This window comes from Perognathus longimembris, chromosome 13 (genome assembly GCF_023159225.1).
Source record: "Perognathus longimembris pacificus isolate PPM17 chromosome 13, ASM2315922v1, whole genome shotgun sequence".
Classification (NCBI taxonomy): domain Eukaryota; kingdom Metazoa; phylum Chordata; class Mammalia; order Rodentia; family Heteromyidae; genus Perognathus; species Perognathus longimembris.
In genome coordinates this window covers 63,442,813-63,461,288 of record NC_063173.1, presented here as the reverse complement: position 1 = coordinate 63,461,288, position 18,476 = coordinate 63,442,813, and the positions used below count along the sequence as shown (strand labels likewise).

At 54.9% G+C, this 18,476-nt stretch overlaps 1 protein-coding gene and 1 long non-coding RNA gene across 10 annotated transcripts; one reads left to right on the top strand and one right to left on the bottom strand.

Moving 5' to 3' along the window:
• Window positions 1-1,270: 1,270 nt before the first annotated feature.
• Window positions 1,271-12,949, top strand: LOC125362334. The gene is made up of 3 exons (XR_007213061.1): window positions 1,271-1,281; window positions 3,309-3,314; window positions 12,809-12,949. It is a non-coding gene; the product is annotated as an uncharacterized LOC125362334 (long non-coding RNA).
• Window positions 1,418-16,741, bottom strand: Hras (HRas proto-oncogene, GTPase). 9 transcript variants are annotated; one of them, XR_007213060.1, is made up of 7 exons: window positions 16,607-16,740; window positions 15,583-15,743; window positions 15,154-15,332; window positions 14,854-15,013; window positions 14,058-14,183; window positions 7,235-7,380; window positions 6,207-6,662 (listed from the first exon to the last, which is right to left on the bottom strand). XR_007213060.1 is itself a non-coding variant. In XM_048361137.1 (6 exons), exons 2-5 carry the CDS (start codon window positions 15,691-15,693, stop codon window positions 14,064-14,066), a joined length of 570 nt encoding a protein of 189 aa, XP_048217094.1. In that variant the 5' UTR covers window positions 15,694-15,743; window positions 16,607-16,740; the 3' UTR covers window positions 1,418-1,715; window positions 14,058-14,063. The 9 variants fall into 9 exon arrangements, 8 of the variants coding, with proteins under 8 accessions (XP_048217094.1, XP_048217093.1, XP_048217091.1 ...); XM_048361137.1 differs by lacking the exons at window positions 6,207-6,662; window positions 7,235-7,380 and adding an exon at window positions 1,418-1,715; XM_048361136.1 differs by lacking the exon at window positions 6,207-6,662 and having other exon boundaries at window positions 7,138-7,380.
• Between the last annotated feature and the right edge of the window lie 1,735 nt (window positions 16,742-18,476).

Below are 18,476 nucleotides of genomic sequence, written 5' to 3'. Positions count from 1 at the left end.
CTGCGTAGTATCCCCGAGTCCGAGAGTGCCGCGCGACGCGCACTGGTGACGTCAGCACGGACGCGATGGCGTCACCAGTGCGCGCGACGCACGCCTGCCACCACACGGCCCGCCCGCCCAGGAAACGCTCCCCGGGGCCCGCGCGCTCCCTGCCTGGGGTCCCGGCGGGTTGGGTGTCTGCCTGGCCACGGCTGGCCCAGCTCGGGGCTGACCTCGCGGGCCGGACCCCCGGTTCGGGCGGGCTGGGGCCGTGGGGCCCCCGCGGGACGCCCGCTCGCCTCGGCCCGGGGCGGGCGCGCGGGGGAAGCCAGACCTCGGGTGCTCACCGGCCGGGGCGGCCCCGCAGCGGGCCTGGAGCTCCGGGCGGCCCCGCAGCGGGCCTGGAGCTCCGGGGCGGCCCCGCAGCGGGCCTGGAGCTCCGGGGCGGCCTGGGGCGGGGCTCGGAAGCGGCCGCTAGCTGCTTCCTCTGTGCCGCACACGGATGCACGGTTAGGCCGCTGCCGGCGCCGTCCTGAGGTCTCCGTTCTCGCCCTCCGAAGGAGTTAACGTTTCAGGGCTGGGGCTGGGGCCTGGTGGTGGAGCGCTCGCCTCACATACATGAAGCCCTGGGTTCGATGCCCCAGCACCCCATGTATAGAAAGCGGCCAGAGGTGGCGCTGCGGCTCAGGTGGCAGAGTGCTAGCCTTGAGCAAAAAGAAGCCAGGGACAGTGCTCAGGCCCTGAGTCCAGGCCCAGGACTGGCCAAAAAAAAAAAAAAAAAAGAATTACGTTTTAGAAACACTGCCAACACGTTCCGGTTTCGTGTCCTTTTCTAACCCACAGCGGTCTAGATTTATGTAATTCTCATGGGGCTTGAGAAAAGCAGCTTAAGATAATGCGCCGGGCACGGAAGCGGCCTGGCTGTCTTTATGCGTCCCCTCCCTCGGAAGCCAAGCCACAGGACCCACTGAGCGGCCACATGAGCAGTCCTGTAGGTTGTCATTAACTTTTGGTCACCAGATCTACTCTCGTGGTGTTTGCAGTACCCAGAAGCAGCACATCTCCCCTCCCGACTTAACAGCCTCCTCTGAGGTGAGTACCCGTGCCCACCGTCATGCGTAACCCATGTCCAAAAGACATGGATACACTTGTGCTTTCCCACAAGGTCAGAGTTTACATTTTGAATATATTTACTTTAAGTAGTTGTCCAAAGGGGTTTCAATCAATTCAAATCCATTTATAAGTACAGTGTTTTGATCAATACCACCCTTCCATCATTCTTCATATTTCTCAACCCTATACGTACCCTCAAGTTATGTGGTTCCATTTTCACATATATACACTGAATAATGACTATATTGGCCCATCCTTCCTCTCCCCATTCCTCTGTCCCTCTTCCTTTAACCCCTTCCCCCCCCCCACAAAACACTTCAGCCTCCTTGCATGTCAGAATTTATTGAATAACAAATTCACAAGTTATGCCAATTTTATATGGCCTTAATTCAACAGATACTTGGTAGTCGTGGCTACTGGAGAATCACAGGTTCATTTACTCCAATCTTAATTACTGATATTAACTCATAGGTCATACATTACACTTCGTACAGTATGTATGTCTGCTACAGATACAAAGAGAGGCAGTTCAGTCAGATATGAACTTAATGAACCTAGCTAGACACAGAGATAGTCCAGGGTAAAGCTGGTTTGAGTCGGCAGCTGGTTCAGGCTTACTGGGTCTAGACAAATGGCAAAGTGGACAGTCAAGCAAGGGGGTCAGATCTTATCTGGGAGTGTGTGCTGCTGTACCACGGTGTTTGGTATTTCCCTACCCCGAGGGGGGTGCATCATTCCTTAGTCTGTTGTGTTGAGTAAGCTATGATACATCCACCTCGAGAGCAGGACACCTGATTCCATCAGGCGAGACCTGAGGGCGCGGCCTACAGGGAGCCTCAGCTGGGGCAGTGGGGTCCCCATGTGTTCCTGATTTAAGTTCAAATTTATTTGTATTCTTTAGTGGTTTTAATTGTTTAAAGATGATGTACGAAGGGGTTATAGTTACTAAGTCAGGTAGAGAGTCCATTTCTTTTTGGACAATGTCATCCCTTCCCTTGCTCTCTCCCAGTTTTTCCCTCCTATCCCCACACACAAGTTGTATAGTTCATTTTCCATAGTGTCTAGTGAGTACCACTGCTGCATTTATTCACCCTTTGTCCCTCCATTTCTTTGCCCCCTACTCCCAAAGACATAAATAAAGAGACAAAAACAAGAACTGCAACAAAGAAAAAAACCTCTGGTTTCCATTTCCTGGAATTCATTTCAATAAACACTATATGATTTAAAGGCATATAGACATTTCACCTTTATGTTCCTCCTCTAAGGTTATCTTCCTTTGGTCTCACTGTGTATCAATGTCTAGTTTGTAAAGTATAATTTTATTATTATTAAGGTGTTGTACAGAGAGGTTAGCATTTCATAGGTCAGGTAGTGAGTACTTTATATTTATAAGTCAGTTATTTATCAACCTGCATGTGCATCATGGTTTGTGATGGCCATATATAGTGGTTCTTTACATGCACAAATTATACAGTCATTCTGCCTCAATATTTGCACTCAAAATAGAGTAAACTGTCATTGTTGGTTTTGTTTGTGTGCCCTTCCTGGGATGGGCACAGGGAAAGGTCTTGAACTCAGGGCCTGGGCGCTGTCTGAACTTTTTTGCTCTAGGCTAGCTCTCAACCACTTGAACCACAGTTCACTTCTAGCTTTTTTCTTTTCTTTTTTTTTTTTTTTTGGTAGTTAATTAAAGTCTCATGGGTTCTCATGATGGGCTGGCTTCAAACTTTGATCCTCAGATCTCAGCTTCCTGAGTAGCTACGATTATAGGCATGGGTCACCAACACCTGGTGCAATTCTTACTTTAGTAAGGCATGGAAATCTGGTGGTTATCTTGTCCTCACATCTCAGTTCAGGTAAGCTGGGTTCCCAGTGCTCAAAGCACTTTTTGGCCACTGATTGCCTCATAGAACATTGGACTTTTTCGGGTGGGGGGTGCGTGCTCATGGGTGCTCACACAGGCACCCATACACACAAAGGAAATGCTTATTTTTCAACTTAGGAACTTTGTTACATTCTCACAACTTGAGGGAAATGGCCATGCAAGAGCAGATAGGAGCAGGCAGAATCCAGGAAAGTAATGGAACAGGCAGGCCAGGGAGTCAGTCCGCTGTGAAGTTGTCGCTAGCAGGACAAATGCTAGTACGCCAGCACCCCCTGGTGGACATGGGCTAGGATGTGAGGAGGATATGTCCCCCAGGAAAAGGCTCCTGGAGAAGCTGGTGGCTGGAGGATGAGGAGGCTGGGGACACTTCTGTGTTTGGGGCCTGATGTCCTTTTGCAAGTCCCACTTGGTTGCCCGTGGGAATAACAGAGAGAAGGCATAGAAATATCCACCAAAATCATCCCGCAGAAACATCATGATGAAACTACATCACCTAGCAGGTCAATGGTGCCAGAGGCAGGGCAGAGTTTGTGAGCTGGCCTAGCTGCTGCTGAACCCCGAGTGAGGTCCAAGTTCACATCCTACAGTTGGAGCATAGAATTATGGCAAAATGGGAAGTAATTACTGTGAGAAACCAGACCTGACCTTCCCTCAGCACTGTTGAACTTTCCTTCCCTGTGTGTCTATAACCTTTTCATCAAAAACTTTTTATGGTTTTTTCATAGAAGAATGATACACATCATGCTGGACACAAGTGGCCTGTGCTTGTAGTCTCAGCTACGGAGATCCAAGGATTGTGGTCTGGCGCTAGCCATGTCAGGAAGTCCATACACTCATCTCCAATTAACCACCAAAAAGCTGGAAATGGAGCTATAGCCCAGTGGTGGAACACTAGCCTTGAGGGAAAAATGCTCAGGGATATTACCAGGACTAGCATTCGTATGTGTGCCCACACACACACACACACACAGATACACATCCTAGGCGGGATACCAGTGGCTCACACCTGTAATCCAGGTTATTCAGGAGGCTGAGACCTGGAGGATTGAGACTTGAAGTCTTCCTGGACAGAAAAGTCCATAAGACTCCATCAGCAAAATAACCAGCAAAGCCAAGCACCAGTGGCTCATGCCTGTAATCCTAGCTACTCAAAAGGCTGAAATCTGAGGGTGGCAGTTTGAAGCCTGCCCAGGCAGGAAACTGAAACTCTTACCTACTCAAAAAAGCTGGAAGTTTTGCTTTGGTGCAAGTGGTAGAGAGCGCTCATCTTGAGCACAAGGGGCAGAACCTAGGCCCAGAGTTCAAGTCCCAGAAAGGGGGGGGGGTGGACAACAAAAAGCAGGGCTGAAGGTGTGGCTCAAGTCTGGCTAATACAAAGCAGAGTCCAAACCACAGTACTGCCCAAATAAGTAATACACATCCCAGAAGAATTTTCTTTGTGTTGGTCCTAGGACTTGAACTCAGGGCCTGGGAGCTGTCCCTGAGCCTCTTTGTGCTCAAGGCTAGAGTTCTACCACTTGAGACACACCTCCACTTCCAGCTTTTCAGGAGGGGGGTGGTCAGTCATGGGGCTTGAACTCAGGGCTTGGGTGCTGTCACTGGGCTTTTGTGCTCAAGGCTAGTGCTCTAGCACTTTGAGCCACAGCCCCACGTCCAGTTTGGGGTGGTTAATTGGAGGTAAGAGTCTTATGGACTTTTCTGCCTGAGCTGCCTTCAAACTGCGATCTTCAGATCTCATCCTCCTGAGTAGCCAGAATTACAGGCGTGAGCCACCTATATGTGTGTGTGTGTGCATGCATGCATGCGCGTGCACATGCGCTTAATTGGAGATAAAGGTCATGGACTTTCCTGCCCAAGCCGGCCTCGAACAACAGTCTTCAGAATCTCAGTCTCCTGAGTAGCTAGTATGACAGGAGTGAGCCACCAGCACCTGGCTTCCCAGAATTTTTAGAAAATACAAAATAGGAAAAGCAAAACCAAACATAACTCATTACTCAGCAACACACATTCCTAAGATTTGGTGAGCTTTATTCCTATTTCAGATATGCAAAACATTTTTAAGAAATGAGTACTAGGACTTACCATCTACTTTAAAAAACGTGACCAGTGGGGCTGGGGATATGGCCTAGTGGCAAGAGAGCTTGACTTGTACACATGAGGCCCTGGGTTCGATACCCCAGCACCACATATACAGAAAACGGCCAGAAGTGGCGCTGTGGCTCAAGTGGCAGAGTGCTAGCCTTGAGCAAAAAGAAGCCAGGGACAGTGCTCAGGCCCTGAGTCCAAGGCCCAGGACTGGCCGAAACAAAACAAAACAAAACAAAAACGTGACCAGTGCCTCGCTAGTAGCTTTCTCCAATCCATCATGAAATCTCATCCCAAAGTAGGTACTGACTTGGATTTCATCTTTAATAGTCCTGTATTTATTAGACTTTACTATAAATGTATGCATCCCAAAACAATAAACTCATTTATTTCAAACAATATAAATGTGCACTTTATCTTCCTGCAGACTGCTTATTCTGCTCAATAAAATTTTGGATGAGATCTGTACATGGTAATAAGACCTTATTTAATAATTTTAATTGCTGTATTCCACTGCATGAATATACCTATTTATATTTCTGGTATATTAGGTTTTTGCTACACTTTATACATTTTTCAAGCCCCTTGACACTCGGGGAGATAGCTTACTTGATCATGGCATAAGCAAACTCACCAAGTTATCCCTAATGATACAAAATTCACCATCCCCAACAGCATGTCTGAAGATCTCCCACTGCTGCAGATCTTCACTTGTAACTGGCTTCAGTCTCAGATTAATTTAAAAGAGAGAAAGCTGCTGGTGGCTCACACCTGTGACTAGCTCATCAAGAGGCTGAGATGGCAGTTCAGAGCCAGCCCGGGTAGGAAAGCCTGCGAGTCTTCTTATCTCCAATGAACTGCCAAAAAGATGGAAGTGGAGCTGTGGCTCAAGTGGTAGAGTGCTACCAGGGGACAGTACCCAGGACCAGCACAAAAAAGGACATTTTAAGTGTAACACAAGGTTTCTGGGATGGGGATAGGGACATCGGGGGCCTGGCTAGCACTGGAGAGGAGTCAAATGGGAAGAGTCAGTACTTAAAGGGAAACCTTCTCTTTCTGTGCTTTTTTTTTGGGGGGGGGGCTGGGGGGGAAGGAAGGCTTGGGTAAGCTTATACTTGTATTTAAGTAAGTTTTAGTTGGAGAAAAAAATGTAACACAAAACATTTCATATAACCCAACTATATGTAACCCCCCCCCCCCCACTTAGGTGGTTGGGGGAGGAAATGGTGTATGGTTCTAGCCAACTACAGCCATCCTGAGACATAACCACCATGAATGCCCTGTATAACCCTACCCTGCTCTGCATTTACCTTACAGCTTCTCAGCAGATTGTAAACTAACAAAACATTAAGGTGGTATGTGAACACTGCTTGCTCCACAGGCGCCCTGGCTGTGTTATTAATATAAGCCAGGTATATTTCTGGAGGAATGGGCTCCTTCTGGCCCCTTAATACACAAGCCCCTCCTTTGACCAAAATCATGGGGTTTTCTGTATTTCTGCTGCCCCAACACAGGCTGTGTCAGTGAATCTCCAAGAACTTGCACCCTGTGCAGTCCTGTCCTTGTCTATTTGTTGCACCTTGAGGCTGGCTCTCATACTCTGGAAACAAAGAAACAGCAGGACCAGAAAACAAATGAAAAACTAAATCTCAGTGTATCAACAATTACATTCTATATAACTTGTCTCAACACTTTAATCAAAAGATAGACTGGGCAGAGTGCTGGAGGCTCACACCTATAATACTAGTTACTCAGAAGGCTGAGAGCTGAGGATTGAGATTCAAAGCCAGCTCAGGCAGGAAAGTCCAAGAGACTCTTCTCTCCAATGAACCACCAGAAAACCAGAAGTGTGCTGTGGTTCAAAGAGGTAGAGTGCTAGCCTTGAGCAAAAGAGCCCAGGGACAGCGTCCAAGCCCCAAGTTCAAGCCCCATGACCAACAACAACAAAAAGACAGATTGGTAAAGTCCTTTAAAAAAAAAAAAAGACTTTATACGTGCCTGTAGCCCCAACTACTTAGGAGGTTGAGGCAAGAAGATGACCAGCTCCATGGCATGGATGAGTTGGTTGAAGGGTCACATGGCCACGAGACTGAGGTTCTTTTACCAAGCCTACCCATACCAGAACTGTACGTGCAGCTCAAGGCTGCTATCTGTTGCCCTCCAGGACCTTACCATGAGGCCCCATCCTGCATGGATCTTGACGGTCTGTGACCAGAGGAAGGAAGGTGTGTCCTGTGGCCACGGGGCAAGCTCACCTGGTCAGGGATCTTGGCTTGGGTCTACACTTTTCCTATTTTGAGCTCAGTCACATGAGGACCCTAAGCACAAAGGTGACAGCCTGGGCTGGGGATATGGCCTAGTGGCAAGAGTGCTTGCCTTGTATACATGAAGCCCTAGGTTCGATTCCTCAGCACCACCTATATAGAAAAGGCCAGAAATGGTGCTGTGGCTCAAGTGGTAGCGTGCTAACCTTGAGCAAAAAGAAGCCAGGGACAGTGCTCAGGCCCTGAGTCCAAGCCCCAGGACTGGCAAAAAAAAAAAAAAAAAAAAAAACAACAAAGGTGACAGCCTTACAGAACTGCTCCAGGAAGGCAGCAAAGCTAGCACCATCAGTTTACATTTTCTAGTAAAATTGTCAGTTCAGACATACAGGTAAATGGCTAAAAGTGGCTAAGAGCTGAAGTCAGTATAGGAGCAACAAGAAGGTGAGGTACAAAGTGCAGGGTCTCTTGCTGCAGTGAGAGTGAGCACAGCCATACTGTGACCTGGTACTGCCTGCCCCTCAGAAGAGGTAGCGCGCCAGCCTGGCCCAGAGGATGCAGGCCTTGGTCCCCAGGCTCTGACCATCCCTGCAAGGTCACCTCACTGGAATAGCACACCAGGGTAGGAATACCTCCTGGAAGCCTGCAGGAAGAAATCAAAGTTTACAACCTTGAACTTTTGTCTACTACTTAACTGTGGGAGTTGAGGCTCTGTTCTGGTTGGACCCGACCTCTCCCGAGGATCCACAGGCCAAAGGCTGAAACTTTCTCAATTCTTGCACCCTGGTCCTCTCCAGGGTCTTCTTGGCCCTGTCCCACAGGACTAGTTTTCAGTGGATGTCTCCAGTCCACAAAAGAACCCTGAGTGGTACCAGAACAGCTGTGTGGTCCCTTCTACTGAGCACCCAGGGAATGAGAGCCAAGGAAATGCCAGGTAGGACTTTGAGCCCTTGCCAAGGGGCAGCATGAGCAGTCCAGGCTATAAGGAGCCAGGATCTCCGGGGGGAGGGGGGCCTGGGCTGGGGCCAGTTACATCCTGTGTGCCCATCCTGCCCCATGGGAGCAGTGCCTGCTACAGCTCTGAAGTGTCTGATAGCCACACTTTCTCCTCATGAAGTTTTTCCTGCCATAATTTGGCCACACCTTTTCAAGGAAATAGCATTTAGGTGTACTTTTAAGGATGATGGTTGGGAAAGCTCAGGACAGCAACATTCCAGGAGGCAGCCACAGAGATGGCAGGTCACCAACACCACCCCTCCCCCAGGGGCTAGGTGCCACCTCCTGCAGTCTGTGCTTATCAGCCAGGGACATGCTCAGGCAGCCTTGGCCTCTGAGGAACCCAGCTAGGCTTGGATGCCTGGACTTCAGAAGAAGTTTATAAACGCAAATAGAAAAACCAAATCGCAGAAAGGAGAAACAAAACCTAACACGGTTCTTTGAAAAGGTTGGCATCCGAACTAAGCTTCTCCCTGGTCTGCTAAGTCTTCTCCATGAGCTTTATGGACTCTGCTGACCCTGATTTTCCATTTGAATATGTTGATTCAATACTGAGTGCCTCGACTTTGGTGAGCCTTCCTTGGGCTTCTGGAGCACATCATGCTTGGTAAAATGATGCCAGACACCAGTGGCTCACACCTGTAATCCTAGCTATTCAAGAGGCTGAACTCTGAAGATTAGGGTTCAAAGTCATCCCAGGTAGGAATGTTTGTGACTTTCATCTCCAATTGAACATCGAAGAGCCAGAACTAGAGCTGTGGCTCAAGTGGTAGAGCACTAGCTCTGAGCAACAAAAGTTCAGCGGCAGTGCCAGGCAGAGTTCAAGCCCCAGCAAACACACACACACACACACACACACTCTCTCTCTCTCTCTCTTTCTCTCTCTCTCTCACACACACACACACACACATAAAACCAACGAAAATGAAAACTCATCAACTAGAGACTTGAGATAGTTAGTTGCATTTTACCCCATCCACACAACAACGTAGTAGAAACTAAGGTGCCCTGAGGGGATCAATGCATTATCCATAGTCCAAACCCTGCCTGGATTTACTGCCAGAAATTCAGAGCCCACGCAGGCACAGTCAGCCCGCCTCTCCTAGGTAGTGCTGCTCACTGCTGCGCAGCAGTGGGTCCCTGTGAGGAGGTGGGTTGCACTCACTACCACAGTGTGTGGACGTCCTGTTGACACTGGTGGTGGTGGTGCTGCTGCTGCTTGTTTGCTGGTACTGGGGCTTGAACTCAGGGTCTGGGCACATTCCCTGACCTTTTTTACTCAAGACTAGTGCTCTACCACTTGAGCCACAGCTCTGCTTTCCACTTTTGGGTGGTTAACTAGAGATTAAGAGTCTCACAGGGCTGGGAGAGTGGCTCAGTGGTAGAGTGCTTGCCTAGCATGCATGAAGGCCTTGGTTTGATTTCCCAGCACCACATATACAGAAAACGGCCAGAAGTGGCGCTGTGGCTCAAGTGGTAGAGTGCTAGCCTTGAGCAAGAAGAAGCCAAGGTCAGTGCCCAGGCCCTGAGTTCAAGCCCCAGGACTGGAGAAAAAAAAAAAAAAGTCTTAAAAGACTTTACTGACTCCAGACTGGGAACCTGAGCTCTCAGCCTCTTGAGTAGCTAGGATTACAGGTGTGAACCACCGGCACACACCCTCACTGGTACTTCTTTTGTTTGTTTGCTTGACAGCCCTGGGGCTTGGACTCTGGGCCTAGGCACTGTCCCTGAGCTTCTCTTGTTCAAGGCGAGCACTCTACCACTTGAGCCACAGCACCTCTACTGGCCTTTTCTGTTTATGTGGTACTGAGGAATCGAACCCAGAGCTTCATGCATGCTAGGCAAGCACTCTGCCACTAAGCCACCTTCCCAGCCATTGGTGCTTCTTACGTGTTCAGTATCCATGACGAATCAGGACACATCAAAGACATGGAGCTCACGGGGGCCACTGAGGTCTAACATGGAGCTAGTCCACAACTTAGGACAGGACAGAAAGGGACAGGGATCCTCCTGGCCAAAGTGGGCCCAACACCTTTCTGAGCCACCCCAGAACCCCAAAAGCTCTGCAGTGCTTCAGGACACTCACCTCATCAGAAAGGTATGACTGGCCAGGGAAGCACCTGACAAGTGTTGGTCATCAGTGCAGATCCTGCAGGTGCCACGCTACTGCACAGAAGCTTAAGGAGGGAAGTTCCACAGGACTCCAACCCCGTAGTAAAGCAGAAGACTGAGAGGTATTCCCAGAGTAGGTGTGCCCCACTCTACTCCACTTTTGATACCATTCTTTCCAGGGGATCCCCACAGTGGGGTTTCAGCCCAGCTGTCTGACTACCAGGCAGACAGTCAGCCTTCCAGGCCCCCAGTACTCAGTGTCAGGGGTGGAGTGCAGAGGTTGCACTTCCAAGTGTCCTGGGGCCTCTTGCAGACCTCCCCGGGATTTCAGTCATCCTGGTCCATCTCCTCCCGTGGGGATTTGGACTATTCAGGCAGGGGTCACCGTCTGAATCAGGCTGTTACTATCCCAATGATGGTCCTCAATGAAGAAAACGCTGTCTAGGCATGGGCTCAGCTACTGAGCAATGAGTGGCACCTTTGGCACAGGGAGTGCCTAGCATTCCATAGGCCTTGCACAGCTAAGCCAGGGAAGGGCCACACTGGCCAGTGTCAGAAACTTAAAGCCACAGCACCTTCTCTCCCAAGCTTGTTCTAGGGTCCCACAGATCGAGGACTAGCTAAGGACCCCACACCCTGAGTCGGACACCCGATGCCCCATCAGCAGAGCCCTTTGTGTAAGTGCTTGTCTAGCGATCCTCTGCTTCACAAATAGTCCAAGCCTTCCTAACCAACCATGGCCAGAGCTCAGATGCCAGCTTCTCCTCATCCCCTCAACTGACCTAGGGCCCAGGAGATAACCACACACTCTACATCATACCCTCACCGGCTACACGGGCCCCAAATTGGCTCCTCACCCCCTCGTATCACTATGGTCCTTCCTTCCCCTCAGCCTTGTAGGCTGCCCTCCCCTTCTGGAACCCTACACAGCTGGCCAGGCTTTGTCGGCCTCCCTTCCCTCCCTCCTCCCTCCCCCCACAGGGGTAGCAGGGTCTCTGTGGCAGAAGGGAGTTTCTGGTTCCAGGGCTCCTGCCAGTCCTCAGAGCACTCCATTCTACCTCTTGGAAGCAAGCTATCTGCTGGGGCGGTGGAGGCTTCTCAGGACTCCACAAAGGGGGTCTCCAGCAGTCCTGCAGCCCCACGCCCATCCTGGGCGGAAGCTGAGGGAAAGCCTCCCAAGTCTGAAGAAGCACGTGGTGGTAAGCAATGGGACTGGCTCTCCCCGCCTCCCACAGCGCTGGGCCTGAGGGGTGAAGAGGAGGCTGAGAGGCTTTTCCTGGGTAGGTCTGCAGAAGGGGTGGAGTAGCACAGGGAGCCCTAAGTACCTCTGCCCTCTGTCAGGACAGTGAGCCCTCTGGTACTTGAGCCCCTGGGTAAGAATGGGCAGGAAGACCCCAGGCCAGGTCCCTAACAGCCTCAGAAGGACCCGGCTCACCCCGTGACCCCTTCTTCCAGGAACCGTGTCCCCACTGGGGTCAGCTCACCCCACGAGCAGCTGTGGGGCCTATCTGATGCTGCCTCAAGGGGCTTCGCCCCTCGACGACGCTCAGGCCCCTGGCCACCAGCCTGGACAGGCAGGGGCCTCCCGGGTCTGCTGCCCCTGCAGATCCCCTTCAGGCCACCCTGTAACCCGGGACACGGGACATGGAGCGTGAGGGCGTGAACATGGTCACGGTACAGGCAGTCCCCAGGGTGCAAAGAAGTCAGTCTGAGGACACCCAGGAGCATGCGGGGCAGACCAGGCCAACCCAGGGTAGCACTCAACCGAATGCCCCAGTGAGGTGCTCACAGAGGGGGCCGGGCCGGGGTGGTGAGGTGGGCAGGGGATTGGCAATTGCCTTAGACAGCGAACCCAATGCAAACAGATAAAGGCAGGCGTTGAAGGCATTTCCTTGGCCAGGCCTGCCTCTGGCCATGGCCTCCTATGCAAAGTGAACCCCAGGGGTGGACACAGAAGGATGCAGACAGCAATGCGGCTGGCGTACCCTGGGCATGAGCAGGGCATGGACACTGGAGCTCCAGGGCACCCGGCCTCATTCCCACCCTGTACCCTGAAAGCCCCGAGTTGCTCCTGTGTAGCTCGTGGGGCTCTCTGCAGAATGCTACCCCACCGTGGAGGTACCTTCAGCCTCCATGGCCGTGCTCCCAGGTGGCTCTAGGACAGGTTGGGAACGGGGTGTGCCCAGCCCTGCGCCCATGGTTCCAACACTACTGCTTCCCTTATATGCAACCTACTTGGCACACAGTGACCAGTATGGCCCCAAAGAAGCCAGGGTAGCACTGGCAAGCTGAAGCCCCACGCCTATGGGCATGGGGAAGCTGACCACAGCAGCCCTAGACAGCACCTAGGAGCCCCATGCCCATGGGCACAGGGAAGCTGGATACTTGCTGCTCCAGAGAGTCTAAATGTGGTGTCTGCATGCCCAACCAGCCAGCAGCAGGTCTTGAGTCTTCATGCCTGTGTGACTGAGCACCCTCCCACTACACAAGCCCCAGACTTCAAACTGAGAGGGGAGGGCACCACGGCTACTGTGGGACTCCAGCAGTCAAGATGAGGACCAGAGCATGGAAGTCCCTGTGGCCATGCCAGTCCTAGAACAGCCCAGGTGGGAAAAGTGCTCTTGGAGTCATATGCAGCTACCTGGGCCTGTGCATAGCTCTTAAGGCCACCCTGGTGACTTTAGGTGGTTTAGGAATAACTGTCCACCTGCGCATGGATGGGGTACAGGTCTGAGACCACACAGATAGCAAGAGGGCCCTATTCCCAGAGTCTAACAATCCCAGCTCTAGATCCCAAGACGGAAAGACTCTGGGCACACTGGCTTCCTTGCTCTACCACCTTTGGGGCTGCATTTCAGGGACCCCAAAATGTGGGAAATATGCCCCACTTGGAGTAAGGGAGCTCTAAGACAGGGGATAGAGCGCCAGGCTGTACCCAGCATTCCCTAAGAAGGCCTCCCTCCTGGAACAGAAGAAACTCCCTTAGCTCAAGGACCCCCAAATACAATCTGCAACATCCAGAGCTACCTGCACACTCAGCAAACAGCTAGGGTAGATGGGGTGCTGGTGGTGGAGGTGAGGAGGGTGGCATGGCTCCAGCCCCCGGCCAGCGTCTCCAGCTTGCCTTCACCAAGACTGCAGCAAGGCCAACAACTGGATAGAGCCAAGGGCCCCGGGACCTCAGGTGAGGCCACAGGCAACACACTCTACCCAGCCAGACACCAGTCAAGACTGTCAAATAATTTACTGATTCAACCTGCACCCAGTAGAGGCCCAAAGAGGGCTGGAAGGGGAGTCAAGGGCTGGGGTGCTTGTGGCGTTTGGAACAGTTCATGACAGTCTGTGCAAAGCATCCATGCAAGGGTCTTGGTCACCTCTGTCCACCATCCCTGCGCTGGCCGGGTTCCAGTGGCGCTTCCTTCCTTCCTTCCTTCCTTCCTTCCCTCCTTCTTCCTTCCTTCTGTCTGTACCTCCTCCCCACATCCGGCACCTCCATGTCCTAAGCCTGAGACTGGGTGGGCACAAAGGATGCCACTGACCATCGGCAGGGAGACGTCAGAGCAGACATGGAGGCTCATCTAGCCAACCAGGGCCACTGCCCTGGCACTTGTCTGGCCCCGCCTCACCTGGCGTCAAGAGAGCACACACTTGCAGCTCATGCAGCCTGGGCCACTCTCATCAGGTGGATTTAGCTTCCTCAGCTTATGCTGCCGAATCTCACGCACAAGCGTATAGAAGGCATCTTCCACACCCTAGGAGCAGAGGGACTGGATTAGAAACGAGTTCACTGGGGGAGAAGACCTGGGGACCCCTCCCTGGGTGGGACACTCCCTGCCTTGAACTCAACCAACATCCTAGAGGATTCCAGACAGCAGATTACTCCTTCCTTGGCCCCACCTCCCCCCCCCCCCACAACTGGGGAGTCAGGCTGTGCTCATCTGGAGGCCAAAGGGCCACCTTCGTTAGGGAACTCACTACTGAACAACCCCCTAAAGGTCAGAGTAGCCCAGGACCCTCCAGGACCCTTGATTTGTGTTGGGCTTGAATACCCTATGCCAAACTGTTAAGGGCTTGGGACTAATAGGACACTGGGGACGAGAAGGACAGGGCCTCAGGGTTACCGCTCTGGCATGGCTCAAGGAAGCCTTCTCCATGGACCCCTACCTTCCCTGGAACTGTGTCAGCCCAGGACTGAAGAGACCCTTACCTCCCTCACTGCCCTGCCATCCAGGGAGACTTACAATATGGGGGCTGCTGGGTCACATGGGTCCCCGGGGGGAGGGGGTCCCAGAGGGTCCCGGAGCTGGAGCCAGAGCCAGAGCGGCTGCCCTGTGTTGAGGGAGAGGGGCAATGAGCACAATTGCCTGACTGGGGCGGGGCAGGGCGAGTCCCTGGCTAGCTGCGTGGTTGGAGCGTGCTCACCTGCCGGGTCTTGGCAGATGTCTCGATGTAGGGGATGCCATAGCTTCTGGCAAGGTCCTGAGCCTGCCGAGACTCAACAGTGCGTGCGGCCAGGTCACACTTGTTCCCCACCAGCACCATTGGCACATCATCTGAATCTTTCACTCGCTTGATCTGCTCCCTAAGACGGAGGAAGGTGTAAGTCTGCTGGGCTATAGGCATGGCTGAAGGTAGGACGTGCAGAGAGCACGCCTGCCGCAAGCAGAACCTCCCTGTTCCACGATGCCATGGGTTCCTGGGCTCACCATACAGGTGGCTCACCTATACTGATGGATGTCTTCAAAGGACTTGGTGTTGTTGATGGCGAATACACAGAGGAAGCCCTCCCCTGTGCGCATGTACTGGTCCCGCATGGCACTGTACTCCTCCTGGCCTGCTGTATCCAAGATGTCCAGCAGGCATGTCTCCCCATCAATGACCACCTGCTTCCGGTAGGAGTCCTGTAGGAGGACGTGGCTCAGGGACCCACACTTGTACTCAAATGGAGAGTCTGCAGGCCAGCCCCACCCTTGTGCCTCTCACGCAACTGGATTAAGTAGGAGCCTGGCTATGCCACCTCTGATGGGGGAGGGGGGAGGGACCACAGCCAGCCCCATCTTGGCTGTGTAGACACTCAAGCTGTCCAAGGCCTGATCTGAGTGTCTGACTGTGGCCACTGCTGGAGGACCAAGCCAAATGATCTGGGCTCACCTCTATAGTTGGGTCATACTCGTCCACAAAGTGGTTCTGGATCAGCTGGATGGTTAGGGCACTTTTCCCCACGCCTCCGGCACCCACCACCACCAGTTTATACTCCGTCATTGCTCTTCAAGGGGCTGCCACTCCCAGCACTCTGGGGGCCCCTGCCCCACCTGCCAAGGAGGACCACATTCAGCCAGGCCTTGAACCCGTGAGGGTGCTGAGAAGCAAGGGGCACCTGCAGGACAGGACCCCAGCACCTAGCAAGGGGGCCAGCCGGAACAGCTGCCCCACCAACTCACCTGTGGCATGCTCACCAGAGGTGGGCCAGCTCCCACTTTCCCCAACGGCACTCAGTGGCCCTGCGAGGAGCCAGGGAGCGGTCCCCAAAGCAGGCTGACAGCTGAGAGCTCCCAACCACGCACCCAAATTAGAAGTCGCTGGGTAGGCAGAAAGCCTCCTCTGGAGGCGCCTGAGGGGTGAGGCCACCTTCCCCCCAGAACAGGTCCTACCACAGCGGCCTCAGCGTGCCCGGGCAGGCCGGTGCCAGCCGACAGACCGGCCTGGCCCGCCGGCATGTTGGTGCCTCCGACAAGTATTTACTGAGCGCCTGCTGCATGCCAGGCACCGTCTTGGCGGCGGGGAAAGGGCAGACGGGGCCCCTGCCCTCCGGCTGGGCGATCCCACGACAAGGGGCCAGAGGGTCCTTCCGCCGGGAGGGTCCGGAGAGAAAGGGCCCGAGGTTCCCGGGAAGCAGGTGACTGCGGGAGAAGACCCACAGGAGTCCAGGGGCGGCCGGGGAGCGGCAGGCCCGGCCGAGGCCCCCGCCCGGGAGTCTCCGCGGCCCCGAGCCCGGCCCGAGATGGCCGCGGGGCTCGGCGTCCCCCGAGGCCCGGGCGGCGCCGCGCCCAGCGCGCGCCCGCCGGCGGGGCGGACCTGGCCGCCGAGGGCCTCCGGCCGCCCGGCACGCCCCGGCCCGGCCCAGAGCGGCCCCACGCGCCGCGCGCACCGGCGCCCCGCGCCCGCCCGCACTCACCGTTCACTAGCGCGACGGCCCCGGAGGCCGGGGCCGGGGCAGGGCGGAGGCGCAGGCGGGCGCCGGCTGGGCCCGCGCATGGGCTCCGTCCGCGGCGGGTGCGGCTAGGGCTGCGGGCGCCAGGCGCGAGCCGCGCGCGGGCACTCGGCCGGGCCCGCGCTCGCCCCGCCTCGCGCCCGTCTGTCAGCCCAGCGCGACCGGCCATTGGCCCCCGGGTGGCTCCGCCCCGCCTCGCTACGATTCGCGGAGGTACCCGTCCGTCAGGAGCCGCAGCCAGGCGAGACTTCCGGGGGGCGGCGGGAGTCGGGGGCCGCGCGCGGGAGCCCGCCGCTCCGGAGGGATCCCGTCCAGCGGCCGGGCCGGGTCCTCACGAAGCCCCCGCGCCTCGAAGGTCCCCGGGGCTGAACGACAGTCCGAAGCCGAGCCCCGGGGGCGGTCAGCACGGCAGATGCTCCCGGCCTGAAGTCCTCCGGTCCTCCCCGGGACCCGAGCGGCTTCGGCGGGGCCGCCGTGGAGGAGACCCCCTTGGACCGGGGCACCCGCCCCGGGTCCCCGCGGCCGGGGTTCACCCTGCTGCCGTCTAGCCCACGGCCGCCTGGGGTCGAAGGGAAGTCTTCCAACCCGAACACACGGACGCCTTCCGTCTCTAGCGGCGAAGACACGCGTTACCCTCGTCTCCTTTAGCACGCACACGTATTTTAGTCAGAATCCCCCATGGCCTTCTCTTCCGATACCTAACGACTTTTATGCAGTTACAAAAGGGGTTGCCGTTGTCTGAGGTTTTAGGGGAAAGCCTCCGTGCGTCCTCGTCGGAAAACCCACCGGCCTGCTCCAGTCTGTCGGCCCCACGCCCGCGGGGTGCCGGCCTCCGTTCCCCCAGCGCGCCCAGGGACGATGCAAGCCAGCCTTGCGCAAAAGTGGCCCCGGGTCGGGCGAGGCAACGCAGGCCCGCCGCCTCAGGCCCCCGGGTCGCCGGGACCCGCCGCAGGCCGAGTCCCCGGCCCGCCCCCGGCCGCCGCGGGGCCCCCGCCGCGTGCCGGGCAACCGTTGCTAAGGGGCGGGGCTCGGCGCGCCGCGCCGCAGGGGCCCGGGGCTCATGAATATTTGGGTATTCAAATGAAGCCCCGCCCCCGTTGCCAGGACGCCCGGGTCCGCGGCCGGAAAGAGCCCGGAGTGGAGAAAGCAGCCGCAGCAGCTGTGGAGGGGGCCAGGGCCGAGACCCAGGGTCAGGGCATCGGGGCCCACCCGTCAGGTGAGAGCGGGGCATGACCTCCCCACGTCCATGCTAGGGGGAACCTAGACCGAGGAGCCAGCGAGGACCAGGCCGCCGGGCCCGTGAGGGACCCAGCCAGGGCTCCAAGTGTTAAATTTGGCCCCTTGGCCGTGATGCCAACCATCCTTGAGCCTGCCTACTCCAAGGAGATCCCCGCTTGCCTTGGTGAGGAGCCTCAAGCCTTGCCTATGGAAGAGACCTACTGGGTTCTGGGGGCTCCAAGCCCTGCCGTCAGAGGCTACCGTGGTAGAGACAAAGTGGTCCGGGAGAGCTAATTAGCCAGAAGCTGTCACTGTGCCTGGCGTGTAGACTGAGGCTCTCAGGCTTCCAACTTGGGACCCTTGGGGATTTTCAGTAGCAGGGCAGGTGAGGCCAGGGGCATAATGAGTGGCAGCTTCAGGCCAGTGCCTGACTTTAGGGGAATAGTGTATGTGTTGGGAGAGCTCTAATTTCTGTTCTTTTGGGGGCTTGGGGCTTGAATTCTGGGCCTGGGACTGTCCTTGAGCTCTTCAGCTCAAGGCTAGCGCTCTACCAAGTGGAGCCACAACACCACTTCTGGTCTTCTGGTGGTTAATTGGAGATGAGAGTCTCACAGAC

Coding starts and splice junctions, on each gene's coding strand:
- Hras (XM_048361137.1), bottom strand. CDS start 15,693: ATGACGGAGTATAAACTGGTGGTGGTGGGTGCCGGAGGCGTGGGGAAA. Junction 15,333..15,582: donor AGTATGACCCAACTATAGAG/GTGAGCCCAGAT, acceptor GTCCTCCTACAG/GACTCCTACCGGAAGCAGGT. Junction 15,014..15,153: donor GAAGACATCCATCAGTATAG/GTGAGCCACCTG, acceptor CCTCCGTCTTAG/GGAGCAGATCAAGCGAGTGA.